The 19,852-nt window shown below is 36.8% G+C and overlaps 2 protein-coding genes across 5 annotated transcripts in view; one reads left to right on the top strand and one right to left on the bottom strand.

Moving 5' to 3' along the window:
• Nucleotides 1-4,233, bottom strand: part of LOC110831444 (phospholipid phosphatase 3) — a 53,993-nt gene extending 49,760 nt beyond the window's left edge. The window contains exon 1 of the mRNA XM_022067448.2: nucleotides 4,041-4,233. Coding sequence (XP_021923140.1) covers nucleotides 4,041-4,103 — 63 coding nt within the window. The 5' untranslated portion in view covers nucleotides 4,104-4,233. The remainder of the gene's footprint in view (nucleotides 1-4,040) is intronic.
• Bdp1 (transcription factor TFIIIB component B'' homolog Bdp1) lies at nucleotides 1,575-19,748 on the top strand. 4 transcript variants are annotated; one of them, XM_087357945.1, is made up of 9 exons: nucleotides 1,575-1,710; nucleotides 6,682-8,075; nucleotides 8,686-8,898; nucleotides 9,954-10,013; nucleotides 10,269-10,446; nucleotides 11,346-11,484; nucleotides 13,275-13,469; nucleotides 15,644-15,757; nucleotides 16,441-19,748. In XM_087357945.1, the coding sequence occupies exons 2-9, from the start codon at nucleotides 6,700-6,702 to the stop codon at nucleotides 17,169-17,171; spliced, it is 3,006 nt and encodes a 1,001-aa protein (XP_087214071.1). In that variant the 5' UTR covers nucleotides 1,575-1,710; nucleotides 6,682-6,699; the 3' UTR covers nucleotides 17,172-19,748. The 4 variants fall into 4 exon arrangements, with proteins under 4 accessions (XP_087214071.1, XP_087214070.1, XP_087214073.1 ...); XM_087357944.1 differs by lacking the exon at nucleotides 1,575-1,710 and adding an exon at nucleotides 5,214-5,398; XM_087357947.1 differs by lacking the exon at nucleotides 1,575-1,710 and adding an exon at nucleotides 6,159-6,285.
• The last annotated feature ends 104 nt before the right edge of the window (nucleotides 19,749-19,852 follow it).

The raw sequence follows: 19,852 nt of genomic DNA, 5'->3' as shown, positions 1-19,852 counted from the left end.
TACAGTTTTAACTTTGTCAGTACTGTGCTTGCAACTGAGTTAAACAGTGTTAACAGAAATTGGAAGGGCATGCTTTCGCTCATAACCAACAAGGAGTGGTTGAAACTTTATTCGGATTGCGGCAAAAATTAGAAAGAGGATGGACAAATTCAAAGATAAAAGCAAAAAAGCAGTGTTTTGTGACGGACTTTTTTACAAGAAATAAGTGACATCATATGTTGAGCTAATGCCTTAAGTACAATTAAAAAGAATACATTCTGAACATTTAAAATTTCATTGAGGCTGGGGTGTAATACAACCATGAGAGTGGGTTTAAAAACATTATTATTATTGTCATTAATTCTTAATTCGATCAAGCCTACAGTAGTTAGATTATGTAAGTAAATAGATTACATTGTCGGTAAACGTAAAGTATTGGTGCCCTTCCCTTTGAGCTTATCCATGCAAGTTTAATTTACTGAAAACAAAATTTGTAAAATTTAATTTACCCTTTTGACTTTTCTTATCAATAATATCATTTTTGGGAAGGGCTCCATAATACTTTAAAATTACCACATTGTTATTACACGACAATATGAAAGGATGATTTTCCCCCTTTCCCTCTATCCTGGACACCTCTGTAAGTTGGACACATTATTGTGGAACCGCAAGTGTCCAAGTTAGAGAGGTTTTACTGTAATTCCAACCGTAGTTTAATGGCGACTATTCAATCGGGACCAGTCGACTGTTCCAAGACAGAATCAGTACTATCTGACTTCTGAATGGTCCTCGATGTCATTCGATGGTATTGATTTCTTTCCATTGAGGACATCACAGATGGCACATCTTATCTTTGGTTCCATATGTTTCCGGTGGACTGCGTCTTTGTGTTTGTACATCGTGTCCTCGAGTAAATGTGAGGCAATATTTTCGATATATTTTGTTGACATTTGACATAGGACACCAATATGTTACCACAAGATTGACGTGCGCCCCGAATTCCGCGCCCACCAAGAATTGAAATTAATGTATCAGACATTTATATTCAGTTTTTTTTGTGAGGCGATTTATATTATTAAATGACATACTATCATTCACGCATGTTTATTCCGATTCTTTCGTTACATGATACTTATTTATATTGAGTTAGTTTGGGCCATCGTTACGCATGAATGTGCTACGTATTTGCGTCAACATCTACACTGCATCAATTTTGCAAGAAACAATTCTTGTGGAAACATTATGTAATTTTAGACGTGTTTTGATGTATTGCACACATATAAGCACTAGTTTTGTTATATGGGGATTGCGTGACTGCGTAATATCATTATTGGTAAGTTGTCGTGGCCGACTTTGCGCATCCTCCACCTCACGACTTTGATGCCTTCGTTCGCATCTTCTTCTTCTCTATATTATAAAAAATTGTGATTCCTCGTTGTCGTCAATAAATTACGTCATCAACAATGCCGAGTATAAACAAATATCTCTTTACATTGTTGATGACGTCAACATTGGGCATTGTTGTGGAACACAACAATGCCCAGTACAACACAACAATGCCGAGTAAACAAATAACGCTTCACTACCGAGCCAGTCGCATTATCACTGCTCCAGAAGAAGCACGTGGAATCGCATTATTGATAATTTTCTGACAGTTGTCCTAAAACATCAGAAAAGTGAAAAAAGACGTTATCAACTATTTGAAGTACCACATCCAACAACTGGAACAAGGTAAAGTGATACTAATAATACTACTCATATATACTCGATATATTACGATTACGAAACTATTATGATCGATTTTAAGACGAAGATTTGCAAGGGTGGGGTCGGACGTAAAAAGTTCACTGAACAACAACTGTTGACCTCTGAACAGCAACGTAAAGAACTACAACATCAGACATTTAAGAAATAAAGAAAAGCGCAAGAAGACTTACATTGTTAAACGAGACCATATTAACGAGACACGTAGAAAAACAGACGAAGATTTGCAAGGGTGGGATTGGACGTAGAAAGTTGACTGACCAAGAACTGTTGACCTCTGAACAGCGACGAAAAGAACTAAAACATCGGAACTATTTAACAAATAAAGAAAAACTAAGGAAGACATACATTGATAAACGTAGAAAAACTTATTCACCAAGAGTGGAAGAGAAAAAACGAAGATATGTATGGATTGGGTTAGACGTAAAAAGTTGGCTGACCAAGATCAGTTGGCCTGTGAACAGCGAGGTAAAGGACTAAAACATCAGAATTATTTAACAAATGAAGGAAAGCGAAGTAAGACTTACATTGATAAAAGTAGAAAAACGTATTCAACAAAAACAGAAGGGGAAAAGAATCAGACGAAAATTTGCAGGGGTGGGGCTGGACGTAGAAAGCTGACTGACCAAGAACAGTTGGCCTCTGAACAGCGACATAAAGAAGTAAAAAATCAGATTAGAGAAAGTGCTCCGAATAAGATACTAAATTAACACCCCGAAGGGGGATAGTTTAGTGTCTTACTCAAGAATTTAAAACGCAACCAACCCCCCAGAGGGGGGGTTCGCCAATTGTTTAAACCCCCCATTCAGGGGGTTAGTTTAGTTTCTTACTCAGGGGTTAAAACACTTGAATGAGATACTAAACTAACCCCCCCGAAGGGGAGTTAGTTTTGCGTGTTACTTAAGATTTCAAAAAGCAATGGTCAATTGTTTTAACCCTCAATTCGTGGCGGTTAGTTTAGTTTCTTACACAAGGTTGGTGGCGTTTTACAAACTTGATCAACCCTCCCTAGGAGCTCCAAAAGGAGCGCCCTGCTCTAGTTTATAAAAAGCGGTAAGACATAATATAGTATGAATATCATTAACCTACCTGTGGCATGACGTCCATACAAAATTTCAATAACTTCTGAGCATCCATTCGCTATTTCCAAATTTCGTGCGCAGGAAGCCATTTTGCACTGATCCAGATTACTCCGTTTTGGTTGGTTTGGGTTAGGTTAGGTTAGGTTAGGTTAGTGGAGCACCTGCGCAGACGTTGTTGCGCAGTGCAGTCATATGACGTGTGCATGTGAGGTCACCTTGATCTCGTTATGGTCAATTGTAAATTATTAAACACTCAAAAATTCGATTCCGTCACTTTAAAAAGTATCTTATATTCTGGGCTTCAATTTCGTACCTAATTTAATCTTTTTACAAGGATATTATATTGGACACATACTTTCAGTAATTGCAAGCACACCAATCACTTATCACTTAAATATGATGTTATTGAATATTTCATTGTGGAAGTATATATGTTGTCACACGAAGAAGAATTTATTAAAATATTTATTTAATTTTATATTAAAATAACAACGTAAAAAAAGTTATATGCATATAGTCGATGGTAATTTCAGCTAAATTTTTATGTTTAAAGTCAGTAGACGTAATAAGGCAACCTTCATTTGAAGCAATAAACAGATAAGTGGAAGAAACTAGACAAGCATATGTTGGCACAAGCGCGTCTTTTACGCAGTGCTTGTACTCATAAATCGAAACGACTGTGAGAGGGATATAATATTAAGCTCTTCTTGAAAATGGGAAAATGATTTCATTGTTTTGCCTCGTATCGCGGAAGTCTTGTAGCGCTTGGTGGTGAGTAATGCATTTCCAGCTGGCTGCCCAGAAATGACAATTACACTTCGGATTATCAGTGAATGCACTGCTGCAGAATCGTTTCTAGAGAAGTCTCTGGTCTTTCTGATCACTTTCATGACACCTACAGAAAACTCAGTACTCAGCCTATCTGTATTATGCGGGCAGTGGACATTACTCAGGCTGGTCCTCACCTCTTATCATCAATTGTAAAGATCGTTTTCTTAAATTACGGTCTTGATGCTGTGTCAATTTCTAAACTTATAATTACCCATATTTTTTTATTGCGACTACAAATTGGCGAAAGGCCAAAATTTCAGACCCCTGAGCACCTTTCAGCATGAGAACGAAAAATTCTGATCATTCTGTGAGAACCTACTGAACCTGATTTGGCTATCGATTTGATATCTTGACCCACTGCTGTATACTGATAACTGTACTTACATGTGCAGGATTTAGCGGATCCAGGTGTGATACGGTACAAATTCCGCGTTGACTTGGCGTCATGGTTTCAAAATCAGATTACCTTTCACTTTAGCTACACGGCTGACTGTGTTTTACTGTAAATCCACTTCTGCTATCTGCTGTGATTTAAATGATTTGAAACTCGTCGTACTCATCAACGCGCACGAAGTGAAAGGCTCGTTCTTATGTGTTGGCAGCAGTAAAACTCCGTGCGTAGTTGGTGTGTTTGTCCCCACCACTTCGATTCTCTATAGAATTACAATGACTAACCTGCACACCTAACTGCTACTTCATATTCCCTGAAATACAGATGACCATGATCTCACCTTACCCTCTTCCCAAGCATCCGGATGTGGAGTTTCGCTTTGTGTGCATGCCTCACGCGAAGGACGTTCTCTACTTTTATAATGTGGGTAAAAATAAAGATGCCATAAATTAAAGTTTTTGCTCATGTTCGATGTGGCACGTCTCGTCTGAATGCAAATTTGTCTCATACTCCACGTAACAGGTCTTTAACACATCACAGATTTTGTCTAGTAGTTCGTTCTAAGTCTGTGTCAGAGAAAAAACAAACTTTGTATTAGACATAGTATCAGGAATAAAAATCAAGGAGTGTGAGGTCGGGCACATTTTGCACCAAGATTGTTTTCATATGTTCAGTGAGTATCGATATGCATACCGAATTCGAATAAGTTAGGATCGAGGTTTGTGTCGATAGTCGAGCATAATAATATAGGAAAAGCGCACAGGTGTGCATAAGAAAGTTTTTCTGTATCTAGTACGTCCTAGTCCTTGCCATATTCATTGATGGATTTGGTTCTGTTCTTACATTTTGTTACGTGCTATCTGTCGCATCGTTGATCACATAGTTCACATACACATTCGGATCTTGGTTCGTGGTAGAGTTTCGTTTTACAGATCTTGTGGTGGTAGCCGTGAACTGCCAGGCTTGTTATTGCGTGCCGCAGTGATTGGTTAGGTCCTGTCAATGCCCGGTCGGTCATCGCGCTTGTGGTGTAGAAGTCCAGCCATATATCCTTCCTTTTCCATTTCCTCTCTTCAAGTAGTCGCGACGAGTTTTTCGTAGATGGCAGCATAGTCGAGCATAGGCAGATAGTCTTTGGTTTCATCTGTGGTAAATTCTGTTATCTTTGGTTTCTGGTGAACAGAAGAAACGACTGTGATGATTAAGATGTGTTTTTACAATTCATACGGTTTTGTTTCATCTGCTATTGCAGTGGAAAACGATATTATAAATATATACTGTTATATAGACAATTTAGAAATGTTACATTTATTAATAGGTTTACGAGGTTTTTAGACATCGTCTTAAGCAGGTAAGTAACAGGCATCTAGTGTTGTTTCGTATAATTATATTCGCTGTGGATCCAGTTATTTCCATGCTGTTACCATGTGTAGTACAAATTAGTAGAAGTGATGCTTGCACCAAATATGGGAATGCCCTGGAGTTTGTAGTTCTTGATTTTTTGTGGTTTAAAATGTTATTTGGTTTTCAAATTACCATTGGTTTGCATTTAAAGATCATGTATTTCCACGTAGTTCATGCTACTCTTGGATCATTTTATTTCATATTGGCCTGTTACAGTTTTCGTAAGGAATTTTGTTGGATGTTTTTGATTTCTGATATTTCCGTTTCATTATTTTAATTATATTTATCAACATATTCATCCACCGAAATTACTTGAATTGCAGGGAACAGAATACACAACATCCACATCTGTATTGCTTTGTCTTTGTTTTGTGTTGTTGTATGCTGTTTACTGCATTGTTCATTTTACAACTCATAATGATCCTTGAATTTGTGTTGTTGTTTAAACATGTTGGCACAAGGTGGTATTTATTTTCTGTAGAGTGTTTCACTTGCTGGTTTTCCTTATCACTTGAAAGATTTGATGTTAGCATGTTGCTGAAGGCATAACAACTGAACAGTTTCACTGAGTATGTGCATTTACATGTCACAAGATGTACAAAGCAAGCTCTAGCTTAATTTGCTGCAATACTACTGTTCTGAAGTGTTTTGAAGCTACTGTGTATTAATTCATCCTTGTGAGATTTCAGATTCTTGTGGTGGTGAGTATGAAAATGACAGCATCCTGGGATACTGCTCCATGCAGTTTTCCAGAAATTGGCTAATATTTCATGCATACTGCAACCTTCATTAGGGCAATGAGATGATAATGGAGGCAGTATGGACCTCTGAAATGTTGGTAAACATATCCCAGAAGGCTGTTTTCTTTTTGGATTAGATATTATTTTTTAAATAAATTTATTATTTGCTGCCATATTCAGACTTCATAGCTAAGATGTATGGACTTGCTGTTTAGTCTGTTTGTGTTTTTTGTGGAAAGGGTGCACATTTTTATTTCACCTTCTTGTATATAATAGCTAATTCCTTGCATTATGGTTCTTCAGAAGCTGATAATCATTCAGTTGGTCAAGAAATTTCTCACTTTCTATTGAACACAAATTTTCATTTGTTTGCTCTTAAGGGCCAACCACTGGACCCTATCTCAACAACCTTTCCAAGTCTATGGTTATGTATAACATTTTAAAACATGCTTTTTTGTGCTTAAGTATAATTTGTACATTTTTTGTCAAGGGTCTTCAAACGATAAAAATGGCTTCAAGACGTTTAAGAATAAAGCCTGTTGCTAATGTCCCTGTCCGTCGAGGGAAGGTGAACAGCGAGAATGTAAGAACTGATGAAGCAGGTGAGAGTGGAGAGAAGGAAGACATGACAAAATTGGAACAAGAAGGATCAGACACTTTGTCCATGGGTGGAAATTCACCAAATAATAACTCCTTACCTTGTGAAGATAGTGAACCAAATGATATTCCACACAATGTTGTGATTGCTTCATCCTCTCAGAATATAGATTGTTGCCTTAAAAACGTTAATGAAGTCTCATCTGCAAGTCAACATGGTACAGATGAAACTGTAAAGTCACAAGAAAGTGAGGTTGGGAAAGCTGAGGTAGATGCAAGCGAATCAGCTGCTTGTAAAAGCAAGTCCCTTGTTTTGTGTACAACACCATTATTAGATAAGATTCCACTGGGACCTGTTCGGAAGCGTATGAAGCCTGCTGTTAGCATCCCTGCAGTTACAAGAAGACCAAGAGTGTTGTGTAAAGTTGTAAGTGATGATAAACTGGAAATTGTATCATCACTTGTTAATTCTAATAAAAATATCCAAGAAGGAAGTGTACAGCAAAACATAGTAACAGATGAGAATGTTAGTGAGGGGGCCAGTATTATGCTTCCTTGTTATCAGAAAGGAAATAATGAGGTGTCTTTGTCAGGTGGAAAGAGTATTGGTCTTGGAGTTCCAGGAATAGCACAAATAATACCTACTGGAACAGCTATTCGTCCTCAACTTGACGGTAATATAGGTGTCTCCGGACAAATTTATGGGAATGGAGAAGCCCCCCATTCCTTGCCAGAACCAGATTTGCCTTCAGAAGAAGCTGGTGGAGGGTATAGTAAAGTGTTACTAAAGCCATCATCATCTCAGGTGAATGTAGTTCAAAGATCAAGATTCATTAAACCAAGACCTCAAATTTTGGATCCGAGCGTTCGTAAATGTAAGTCTGTGGATGGCAGCGCAAGTAATCGTGAATCTGATGACGCAAGTAAAGCACATTCTTCAGATTCATTTCCATTTAATAATGACAGTGGGAAAGTTGTGTCAAGACTTGATTGGCAAACTCCAAATCTGATTGACAGAATTGAAAGTCTGAAACCAGAAAATGCAAGTGCCACTGAATCAGAAGATGAATCTAGGAGATGTGTATCAGATACTGATGATATATCTCCTCCAGCCAGAAAGTCTGTAGAAACATCCAGGGGAAGGTTTGTAAGGCAGACTCCTCGGTTTATTGAGGCTTCAATGAGACGTCACAGTATGCAGGTTAATGCTGTTGAATCAGAAGAAGAACTTTCGAAACAGACTTGCCTAGTAACATCACCTCACAAGAGGCATGCTGATACATCTAGGTAAGCTGTAGTGGGAAAGAAAGGGAGTAAATGCATGATAGAATTTTGAAAGGATATGCAAAATTCCCTTTTGGTTGTGGTCATTTCAAGTTTTTGCAACACATAAATATATGAGTAGCTATAGTTGGTAAAATTGTCACCTTTTTTTTAAAAATGGTAGTTCACACTTGGTAAACAAATTCTGTTGATGAAATTATACCTGATTGTTGGACAGTGTCCAGTGTCTGAAGAATATTTGATGTACATGACTTTGGGTGGTGAACAGTTGCCATTGAGTGCCAAATTTTTTTCTTCAAATTTTGTTTTATGTAATGTTGGTCATAATTAAACTGTATACAAGTTTGATGCAAACTATGTCAACTCTGCATTTATATTATATATTTTCTTGTAAATATATATTTGAACATTTACTTTTTTACTCCTGGTAGCTCATTTATTGTCAGACAGGAGCAAAATGGAACTTACGTTGTCTATAATTTATTGAGTGCCTTGTCTAAACTCTGCAGTTAATTGTGGAGTATTTACAGACATTGTTGGATTACTACCTGTAAAATTAATGGGTGCCTGTACTTTAATTTTTCATTGACTGATTGGGTGTTTGTTTCATCAGTGAGGAACCAGCAGCAACACCAAATGACTTTGGATCCTTTGAGGAAGCAGATAAGAAAGTCACCCGAGTTCGTCGCACTGCAAGCAGTGGTATGCAGCGTATGGCAAGAGCTCGACAAGAGTTTCAAAACAAGTTTGGGAACCAAGCACCTGATCGGAGCCGCCTTACAATGTTTGATCTCATATTTTACAACCCAACTACAAACCCAATGAAGTAAGAAGTTAGCAGCTGTATTTGTGTGTTTTACATTACGGGTAGGGCTCGGTTTACGCCGGGGTTAGGTTCCTGAGATTTCCGGTGTAAAATGAAGCAAAAACATAATGGGAACATATGTAAATACATTAGGTTCCGTTCCAAGATTTTCAGTAATCAACACAAAATACTTGAAAAATGTTTAATTTTATGAAATTTACGTATTGAAAATTGTATAATGTTTAAGAAAAAGAAAATTTACTGCTTTGAAAATGATAGAAGATGTCTTTTTGGTTTTCTTCTTTTCTGATAATAAGTTATAGTATGGATGTAGAACTATCTCAATTCCACTCTTAATGGTTGAGCTTCACTCCCAGTTGGGGCTGTTTCTACAGAAGATCTCACATCCCTTATTAATAAGAGCAATAGCCTCTTGCATTGATTTCACTGTTGGTGTCCTAACCAGCATTGCAGAGTCAGCTTCACTTTCCTCTTTGTCGTCTTTGGACAGTTGTTCAGCTAGTTCTTCTAAATCTTCGGTTGAAAGCTCTTCACCATGACACTCAAGGAGCTCATTTATGTCGTCACATTTTATATTCCATTTTTTGTTTAATTATTTAAATTTTAGAATGTATTTTATCATTTAGTATTATAGTTTTATTACAATATCGGGACCATCTGTGTCTAGGAAGTCGGGCAGAGTAATGACTCATCATCCCCTTCAATCGTGATCTACAAGAGGCGCAAAAGTGAAGCGGCGTAAACCGAGTCCTTCCTGTATTTAATTAATATCTGTAACATTTAACAAAACACGATCAGTGAGTGGCCCAAGTTCATGAAGCTGAATGATGATGACACCACATTCTGTACTGTGTTTAATGATAAAGAAAGAAGTAAATCTTACATTTATTTGTTTTTATATCTTCCTATTTTCATATATGAAAACTGTATTTTGTATGTCCTTACTTGTAGAATTCAGTCTGTCAGATCTGAATCATACATATTTCTACATCAGAATTTGTTGTTGGTTGGAATAAAGGCAATTGAAATTTATTTTTAAATGTTTAATTTTGCAGATGCTCAGACCAAGGCAATGACAGTTCCAGAGTTTCTCAAAATCAAAGTAGTGATGAACAGTAAGTGTTTACATTTATTTGCCTTCTACTTGTAACGGTTGTCACACGCACACATTAGTTCTGGCTACAGTAGTGTGTATTCCCTCAGTTTTAATCTGCTCTTAATTTCTCTGTTAATGTGATTTTGATTTGTTTATGTCGTTCCAAAATATTTGAACTTTGGTGTAGTTTTGAAGGATTCATTATCTATCTGTGTATTATGATTTTGCTCTGTATTCTGAGGATAGTGGAAATAACATTAAAAAATTATTTCAGTATAATTGAAGAACATTTGGAAGAGGAGCAAGTTGATGAACCAGCTGTTGAGGGAGAGGACAGACAGAATGATAAGAACAGTGTCGAGGAGGAAGAAGGAGAAGAAGACATGGCTATGCCAGTGCCTCAAGTCAAAGTTGGGCCAGATGGTCAGATCATCCTTGATGAAAAGAGTTTGGTAGGATTTTTTTATTATTGGTTTACCAACGGATGTAAAGCAAAGAAAACAAAAAGGTGTACCATCTGTTATTGTTGACCATTTGAACATTGGTGTTTGCTATGTATAAAAACACAGTAACAAAATTTGTAATAGCTCAAATCTTGTCTAATTAATAAACTTACCCACTCAGTCTGCAGTACAAAGTTCTTGAGCATTTTGGTTATTTGGCTAATCAAATTATTTCGTGTTACAGGATCTAGAACAGGGGTTTTGAACTTGTTGGCCACGCATTTGCTTTGTATAGTTTGCATATATTTTTCAAAATATTGTGTTAATTTATATGATGAGAAATAGTCACATGATGTGATTTTTCTCAGTCTCTGCCTATTATTTAATGATGAAACTGATGTGATGTATGGTATAAGCGAAACAGGAAAATACCGAAGTGTTCTTCTTCTATGGCTCTCCGGTCCGTATTCGGTCCATGGCCTCCTCAATTCTCCTCTTCCATTCGACCCTATCCTCCGCTGCCTTCTTCCAATTTCTAATCCTCAGGAGCAGTGTGGCATCCGTTTGAACTGCATCCTCCCATCTGTTCCTGGGTCTTCCAACTGGTCTTCTTCCTCCAACACTTCCTTTGAAAATGTCCAAGTCAGTCTGTGTTAATTCAGCTTAGCTTGCTGTCCAATATGTATTGACTAGATCTTCAACTTGATGATTGTTGATCATTTGTCTCATGCTAGAAAACAGCATTCACACGACTGACTATTCATTACTTCATGAAGTGTAATTTTCCTATGTACAATGAAACTGTTCATGACTTTGATGAAAGCTCTTATGTTCAATATTTCTTTTATTTTCATTTAAATAGTTTTCATAGAATCAATGCATATCTGCAACTTGGAATTCCTTTTTAGGTGATAGAAACAACAGGCGCAAAAAAGAGCAGAGAAGATCTTGCTAATTCTGCTGTAATAGTTGATTACGGTACAGGGTATGCAGGCTATGGTACTTACAGCAAGAGGAACAAGAAATCGAAGGAATGGTCTAAACAAGGTTTGTGGTATTCTAACTCACATCTGTGCTATTCTTCAAATTTGTGTGTCGTCTAATTTAATTATAAAGTGTTTAGTGATCACAGTAGTTTTTGGCCGTTGGAATTTTCAAGGGGAAGGCTAGGAGCGAGACACTTGTACAATAGTACAATGTTTCGTCTGCCTCCAGGAATGACGAGGAGCTTATCGGACTGAAAGCCCAAAAAAAAAAGAAATACACTGACCGTGCCACCTCAGGTATACAGAGTAGGCCCATCCGCCAGCTCCGCAAGCTTCTTCACCAGCCAAAAACTACTGCGCTGACTATTCTCTTTTTAGGGTATTTTGATGAAGTACTTTTGCATTTGACAAGAACAAGGGGACTGTCATTTTGATGTGATTGGCTTTATTGTTTTGTTTTACTAATGTATTGCATGTCAGTTATTTCCTCTCTGTGTGACTTTGTTGTTATAAAACATCAGTGTTTTTGTTACAATATTTGGTGGGGGGGGGGGGGGGGGGGTAAATTGAGATATTAGATGAAAATCTGAGCTCTTTGATAGCTTATTCAAATTTGCAAGAATTATTCTTTCTAAGATATTTTCAAATTATGCAGGCTGTCTAAATTAATTTTGCATCAGTTTGATAATATTATCTTTATCAAACATGTCACAGTCCATCTGGCCATGCATTGCTGTCTGTGACAGAACCTACAAACTCGGGGATTATGGTGGTAAGTTGCTAGACTGGATAGTTCACTGCTCGCAAACACCCATGCCATGAATATGATTTGTGTTCTGTTGGCCTTATAAGCCGTATCACTGAAGTCAGCTTGGAAGCTTCTTTATAATTAAATTGCCTAAATGTGACTGGGTGAATAGAAATTACTTTATACACATATGAATGTGTTTTGTTGTATTTTACATGTTGTCACGATGTAAGCTGAATCTACCAAGGATTAGATAGTCGAGATTGCGATGCATCTCTTGAATTGCCACTAGGAATTCTGAACTTGGTCGAGATGCTTGGAATTTTGTCTTGCTGTGGACTTCTGTTCACACAGACCTTTAACCTTTGAAGGCTGATAGGAACATCAGTGTCTTATGAATTGTAATTGAATCATCTGCTTTAATGGGTATGATTGTTTACTAACATCTCCCTGAGTGTTGCAAAAATGTCGGAAGCCCTAATGATGGAAGAAGCAAACGTCTCTAAATTTGTACCAGACAATGTGATGCAACATTCCAGAATACAGTCATCTTCCTGCTTGTTGCTGTGAGAACTTGAAATCTCACCAAATTTGTATTTGGTTTGCATGTTATGATGTGTGTCATATTCAGGGCATCTTACTTGTTAACTTTGTTTGCTAAGTTTGTCACTGTTTTGTGTATAAATTTGTGTGATATTATTTCAAATACTTGGAAGGAAGTTGTAGAGAGTATAGATTTTGTTTTTGTGCTGGCTTACTTTAGTCCAAGTGATGGTTCACGGAAAATAAGATTTTTAAAATTGTGAAGTTAATGGATCGAATCTATTCCATAAGAAGCATAATATTTTGTGTTATAATAGTTGTGAAATGTTAATGGGTGTTTTTATTATATTTTGTAATTTAACAATGACCTAGGATATTACTATGTTTGTTTTCGATGCCATTGGTAATGCCTAAGCTTTCTCAAGCTTGTTGGAAAGCACCAATTGGCAGTGGCGACAGCTTAAAGCTATGATTAAAGTAGTCTTAAGAGTGTGGTCTTGATGTGCTTGGTGGAATTACACTTGCCATGTTTAATAGAGAATTTTTTGTTGTGTTTGCAGAGACCCTGAAGTTCTATAGGGCTCTTAATACAGTAGGCACAGATTTTCTTCTAATGCAGTCCATCTTTCCCAAACGAACAAGACAAGATTTGAAAATGAAATTCAAGAAAGAAGATCGCATGAATAGATTCTTAGTTGAGAAGGCTCTTCGTTATCCATTGGACTTTGATCTTACAGAGTTAGAAAAAGACCTGGGTAATAAAAGTAATGTTTAATTATTTTGTTTGCTACAATAGATCAGGGATTTCAGCCACTTAAGATTGAGATCACATTACATTCACTCTTTATCAACTTATGGGCCACTTGGTTATATATAATGACATGTGGCAGTTTATTAAAAATGGTACTAAATTACTGTCTCAAACAGATTCACATATTGCTCAATTTTCATTATCATTTTTGTTTATCTGTTATTTTAATTAATTATTTACTTAAAATTACATTTTCAAACCCCCTTTTGTAGCCTCTGTCTGGAGACTAATAGCACACTTTGTAATTGACATTGAATTACAAAGTAATTCAAGCCAAGTGGGATCAAGACGTAGAATATGGCATGTCCATAACATATGTCTTCTTCTTCTTCTTCTTACACCATCATTTCTGTTTTATATAGGTCACTGTGTGATAAGTCTCTGATCTCCTCTGTCTTTCCTTTCAATTTATTCTCAGCTCTTCTGTCTGTACATGATGTATTCTTGTACAAGGCTGAACTGTCTTTTTTCTGGGTCATCCCATGTGTCTATTTCCTTTAATTCTAATTATTGTTCCATTCATTTATGTTCTGAACATTCAGACTTTGTGTCATTATTTTAAAACTTACCCTAAAGCTTCAAATGTTGAAAATACTCATCGTTATCAATATTATGTTGATAATGAATCACAGAACACTGACATGCTTGTAGGTGTTGTGCTGGTGAAATAGCTGCATGGGAAATTTCAGTGTCAGATTTTAAGTACTACAGGTCTCTTGGCATATGCAGGTGTTCTTAGGCAATGTCCTACGTAAGCATACCCGAGCTGCATAAGCAGCATGGGGTGTCATATGAAGCGGGGAATCGCTTGTTGTGTCCTACGTGAGAGACCGCAATAGAAGCACATGGCCTTCCTGCGCATGCACCTTCCCTGTACTGCAAGGTCAAGGCTTTTTTGCGCATGCGCCTTACTGGCCAGCACAGTGACTCGCGTGAAAATATCAAAATATTTGATCTCAGACTTTGGCCACTTCCCTCCTGACCGCTTCACTGGAACCTAGGACAGTGCCACACAAACAGCCAGTTTGATATTTCCGCTTCACCCACGCAACTCGCACCGCTCGCATTTAATTGCTCACGTAGGACAGCGGGTTAGAGTACTCCACCTGTAGTTCAAGTGGTTTTAGGTTGGGATCAGGGTGGGTACTCCAGTCTTCTTCTGTGTCCTATCCACCTGCCACATAAATGAGGGTTTAGATAATCTTTTATGCTTAACATGGTAATGTAGTGGTATTACATGTGGCAGAAATTTGCATCCTTAATCATTGTACATGTTGTTAGTACATACCGTAGCGTTCTCGTGAATTTTTTATAGACTGGAAGTTCCAGTGACAATACCTGCAAAAATAAATGGACGAGTAATTCTGGTTTGTAGTGTAACATCCTGGTGTGTCGTGGTGATTCTTGGTTTTATCTCGTATGTTACTTTTCTTGAAGTAAAGAACATGTCTTCAATTAGAATTCAGTGAAATGGGACTGCATGTACCATGGTTTGTATGCTGTTCAAACATACATAACTTGAGACTTTATCAAGGAAAGAATGCTATTTTAGATAGTATACCCAAAATTGTGTAAAGAATGGCTGCTGCAGTATAAGTTGTAACACTATTAAAATATTTCCTTCATATAAAGTAAAAGAAAGGCATATGCTGATGCACAAAGAATCTCTCTGTGATTAATTTCAGTATTATATTTTTAATCAAATACTTCTGATTTGTTTCTCACATTGAATCCAACCAAAAAATTTTAGATTTAGATTTATTTCTCATACTTGTGCTCTGGCACTTACAGTAATCGAATGTTCATCGAGTCAACAGAATTTCTTTAAATTCTTGAATACATGAGAACTTGGGCACATTTCTTGTGTTGAGAGACGTCTTTTCATGTCCCATTATCACTGTGGGCAACAGTTCTTTGCTTTTTGCTAATTCTGTTCAGATTCTTGGTCTAGTGAGACAGTTATAGATCCAGTTTTAATGTTGATGATGGTCTGAACAGGAAGCTTTTGATTGACAGTCAGAATTTTGTATTGGTGCCTTGTACGTAAGTCACCAGTAATTACATTTGAAGTCTTATCCCGTGTTAGGCCTTTTCACAGATCTTTTTGTGTGTGTACAGAAAAAGAAGAGGAGGAAGAGAGACACAAGAAACTCGCAAAACTACTTAAGAAAAGGTCATCTTGCAAGAAAATAAAAAAGAAAATATCTTCAAGTAAAAGGAGTGTCAGGAAAGGTATGTGTGTCAGTGATTACAACTTTCATGTATAGGATGCTACAAAAATGATTAAGACTATTACAGTCTGCAATACATAATGTACCAAAACAATCAAAAAACTTGGTACATGTAGAGAAACACTTCAAGAATTGTTTTCATGTGTTCAGTATGTGCGCCGTGAATTATGTGATGTCTAGGCAATACTGGAATTTCTTCCATGTGTACTGCAGCGTTGCTGCCTTGACTGAAGCAGCAGCGTCTTAGATCTGGCCTTGCAGCTTTGACAACAATTCTGGCATTGGCCGTCTGTAGATATAGTCCTTGATGAGACCCTAGAAAAAAAGTTTTTGGTGGTCAAAGTGTCAGTCCCTACGTCCTATCCAACTTTCAGGCAGCTGATTATTGAGAAACGCTGTCATGGATAAAGGAATATTTGGTCTTGTTGGACGAGCAAACGACCAAGAAAGTTGTCTGTCAGCTGGGAGCATAGGTACCTCTCGAGTGTATCTAGGTATGCGATATTGGTAACAGTAACAGTACCACTTTGAATTAAGAATGGTGGCAATGCTGCTGTGATTACTTTGAAATATGAAGTATTGTATTGCATGTATCAAGTTATTTAATTGTAGCTGCACTGGTGCATTAAATGTAGCCAACTGTAACTGTTTGAAAAGCCATAATAAAACATGACCTTGTTTCAGGTTTTCTGTCTGCCTCAATGGATCCTGGAGACACAGGAGACCGTCAGAATAGAAATAAGAGATGTAAGAGAAGAAGAGATGGTGGATTGAATGAATTAAGTGATGAAGGAACATCAAGAGAAAAGCGGCCCTGCAAAGCTGGCAGAGTTAATCATGAGAGAGGAGAGAGTTGTTCCTCATTATCAGATGATGACAATGAACTTGAATTTAATTATGATGATGAGCTCAAGTTTTCTGCAGAAAATGAACCACTTGATACGAATACAAAATCTGATAATGACAGTGAAGGAAGTGATAATGATACAAGAGAGCTGGAGTATCTCTCCAAACCCCCAAAACCTACAAGATCTGGTCGCATACCTCAACCGAGGAAACTGGATAGACTAGAGGATGATGTGACATTGGGAAACAAAGGAAAGAGAACGTTGAACAGATTGGTTAGTGCAAATAATATATTAAAACCTGGTGCTGAGAACCAGCCATTACCTCTTGAGGATCTTACAAATGTGGAACCTGGTTCACTGGTTGTTTTAGCTACCCAGTCTCCTACCAACCCCAGTCATCATGTGTACAAGGTGTTCATGGTACCTCCAAACCCAGCAAATTTGTCAAGTGTTGCACCTACAATGTCTCCTGTGCCAGTGTCTTTACCTTCAGCGTTACTGCAATCCATGACAGTTAATGTAACTAGTAGCCAGTTATGTGATGAATCTCATCCCACTGATGAGTGAAAAAGATTTGTATATTTGCTTGCAAAATACCCATTTTAGCCCTTTGTTATAATTTAGAATGTGGTATATTCTCCAGTCTGTGAAAGTAATAATAAATAAGTTTGTATTAATCTGGAACATGTAAACTAAGTATGATGGTGATTCAGTGGTAGATTTTTCGCTGTTATATATTGTATTTGTTTCAGAGGTGATTGTAAGAAAAATCCACATACCTATTCCCTTACAGTATATACTGATAGTCACTTCATAAGGACAGGCACAAGGAACATGTTATTTTATTGAAAAATGTAAAGTATTGTATGTCCAATATAAATGACTGGTATGTATTTAATTTACAGTTTATTATACAGACAAATACAACTGTTTTGAGCACAGTCAACTTAAGAAAAGTAATAAATATAAAAATAAAATGATAAATTAGTCAAATTAGAAAACTGTTCTGAATATAAAGTGAAAAATGTGAAAGAAGCTGCCAACAACAGAAGCCAAAAGACAATAGACATCAGTAGGATAAAAGAACCAATGAAGTCCTAAAAAATCGCTTCACTTCTGCCTTAGTCTGTGCTTTTAAATGGAAGTGGCATATTAATTTTACAGCTTAGAAAATTGTATAGGTCTTGAGAATCTGAACTGTATCCTGTCAGCATTTTCTGAGAAATTTTTTAAGCTACTTATTGTATAATTTTGTGTGTCACAGTTTGAATCTCAGCCTCTTTTTCTCTTGTACTCCGGTAAACATCCAACGTGGCACAGTGGGAGTTAATTTGTTTGCATTTATAGGATATTCGTTCTCCATGGCCTGATGGTGGCTTTATTTTTACACTCATTGTCATGTTTTTATTGTTTTGGTGTATTTACTGCCCAATATTTTGTATGGTTTTGGAGTTATCTTGCAATGGTATACACATCTCTATAAAAATAGTATTCTAGTGCTGGTAAATGTACAAGTCCAGTGAATATTTGAAGTTGATAGCATAAATGTTTTCTGAGTTTGAATCAGGTATACAAGATTTCATTTTGGAGATGGCAGCAAATTTATTGGTTTTCTTCTGTTACCATCTCACAGAAAGGTCTGTATATGCAAATATTATGAAATACTATTTTTTGACACTTCAACAGGGTGATTTGGAATGCTCCTTAAAAATTGGTACAAAAGGGTTTATTGTCCTCAAAGTTCAAGGTTTGCTTCCATTCCAGATTACTGTTCATGACTGTAATCTTGAGACTATCAGGGTAAGGAAATGGGGAGGAGGAGGTAGGGAGGAACAGCATCTGCTGTGTAGTATGGTAACATAGCAACAGTTTAGAACATGTATGGTCTGGAGCTTTCATGGTGACTAAGTATAATAAATTCTTGGTTGAAAGGTGAAAAAGTTGTTTTACCTTCCAACAACCTGACACGGCTGGTAGCCCAAAAAGAATTTATTAAAGTTTAGAACATGTTGGCCACTAGTAAGTATTCTTGTGTCAATCCACTGTAGCGTAAGTAGTAAATATTATTGCTTGTGTAGTAGTTGCTGATCCATGCTGCTGCTGCTCCTGACTTTCTCGTTCTTTGCAAATCTCAAGATTACAGTCGTGAACTATACCTGTCTTGTGTGGATTGGGCAGTATTGCTAATAGTAGTACTACTGTCTGCCTCTGTCTTTTATTTCCCTTCATTGCAATGCAATGTTTTTTTCAAATTCATTATGCTATAGTGCTGTAACTTACAGAGTTATCTTCAAAATCTTTGGATTGTCTATTGCACTGTCACTTTTTCTGATATTGTTATGTGGTTATTATCTGTGATGTAGAAACATGGCCTTGATATCAACACTGAACAACAGCTGGTGATTAAACAGGCTTTGATTGTAGGGTGATGTCATTGTTATTCTTTATAAATTATTTGGTTGGGAGAATGTGGTATTTGCAAGTTACATATAAGAGGGCCTGTAAAAGTCTAAATTTATCCAGACTCATATTCTTTGTCAGTAGGTAGCACACGTATGATTATTCAGATTGAGAGCAGTTTCGAGCATTTAGCCCAATGAAGGGATTTAAAGTCTAAATGTTCTAAAGCTTTAGGGCCGGTAAAAGGTTAAACAATTGTATTTGGTGGTCTACTTGTTTATAAAATAATTAATGCAATAGATGTGAAAAACTTCAAATTTCTGGTACATAGTGGGTTTAGAAGGTAAAGGTGGTGTTTTCAAAAAGTCCCAGTTTGTTTGCAAAAGTACATCAAGTTTCTGCCCAAATATTTGCTCATTCCCCAAGGTATAGCTAATATCAGGGTAAATAATTTCTCATATGACACCAATTTAACATTAGTGAAGTTACTACCGGTGAGAGTATTGGTGTTGAAAGGTTTCTATTTTGAAGTGGTTTGCCAAATATTCAAATTTCATACTGCATTTTTGTTTTAGTTTTTTTTCTACCAGTGAACTTTGTTAAAGTACTTCTTTATCTTAATATGCTGTTGGTCCAACAAATGGTAGTGTTTGGCAAGTTTTGTAGACTCTAAAATGTTAATTTATTTGTTATGTGTTGTTATTTAATGATGTATTTACAAACAATAAAGGAACTATTACAATATTTTATGTATCTGAAATTTATACTAATCTACAGAGTTAGTTTTATGTACTCTCCTTTTCTAAAGTTTTATTATTTTGTTTGGGGGCAGTCACCCAGAATTTACT

The sequence above is a fragment of the Zootermopsis nevadensis genome, unplaced genomic scaffold (genome assembly GCF_977971745.1).
Source record: "Zootermopsis nevadensis isolate Lab colony 2312 unplaced genomic scaffold, Znev_1.0 Znev_ptg000029l, whole genome shotgun sequence".
NCBI lineage: Eukaryota > Metazoa > Arthropoda > Insecta > Blattodea > Termopsidae > Zootermopsis > Zootermopsis nevadensis.
This window is presented reverse-complemented; position numbering and strand designations above follow the sequence as displayed.

Coding starts and splice junctions, on each gene's coding strand:
- Bdp1 (XM_087357943.1), top strand. CDS start 6,254: ATGATAATGGAGGCAGTATGGACCTCTGAAATGTTG. Junction 6,290..6,681: donor TATGGACCTCTGAAATGTTG/GTAAACATATCC, acceptor TTTTTTGTCAAG/GGTCTTCAAACGATAAAAAT. Junction 10,014..10,268: donor AATCAAAGTAGTGATGAACA/GTAAGTGTTTAC, acceptor AAATTATTTCAG/TATAATTGAAGAACATTTGG.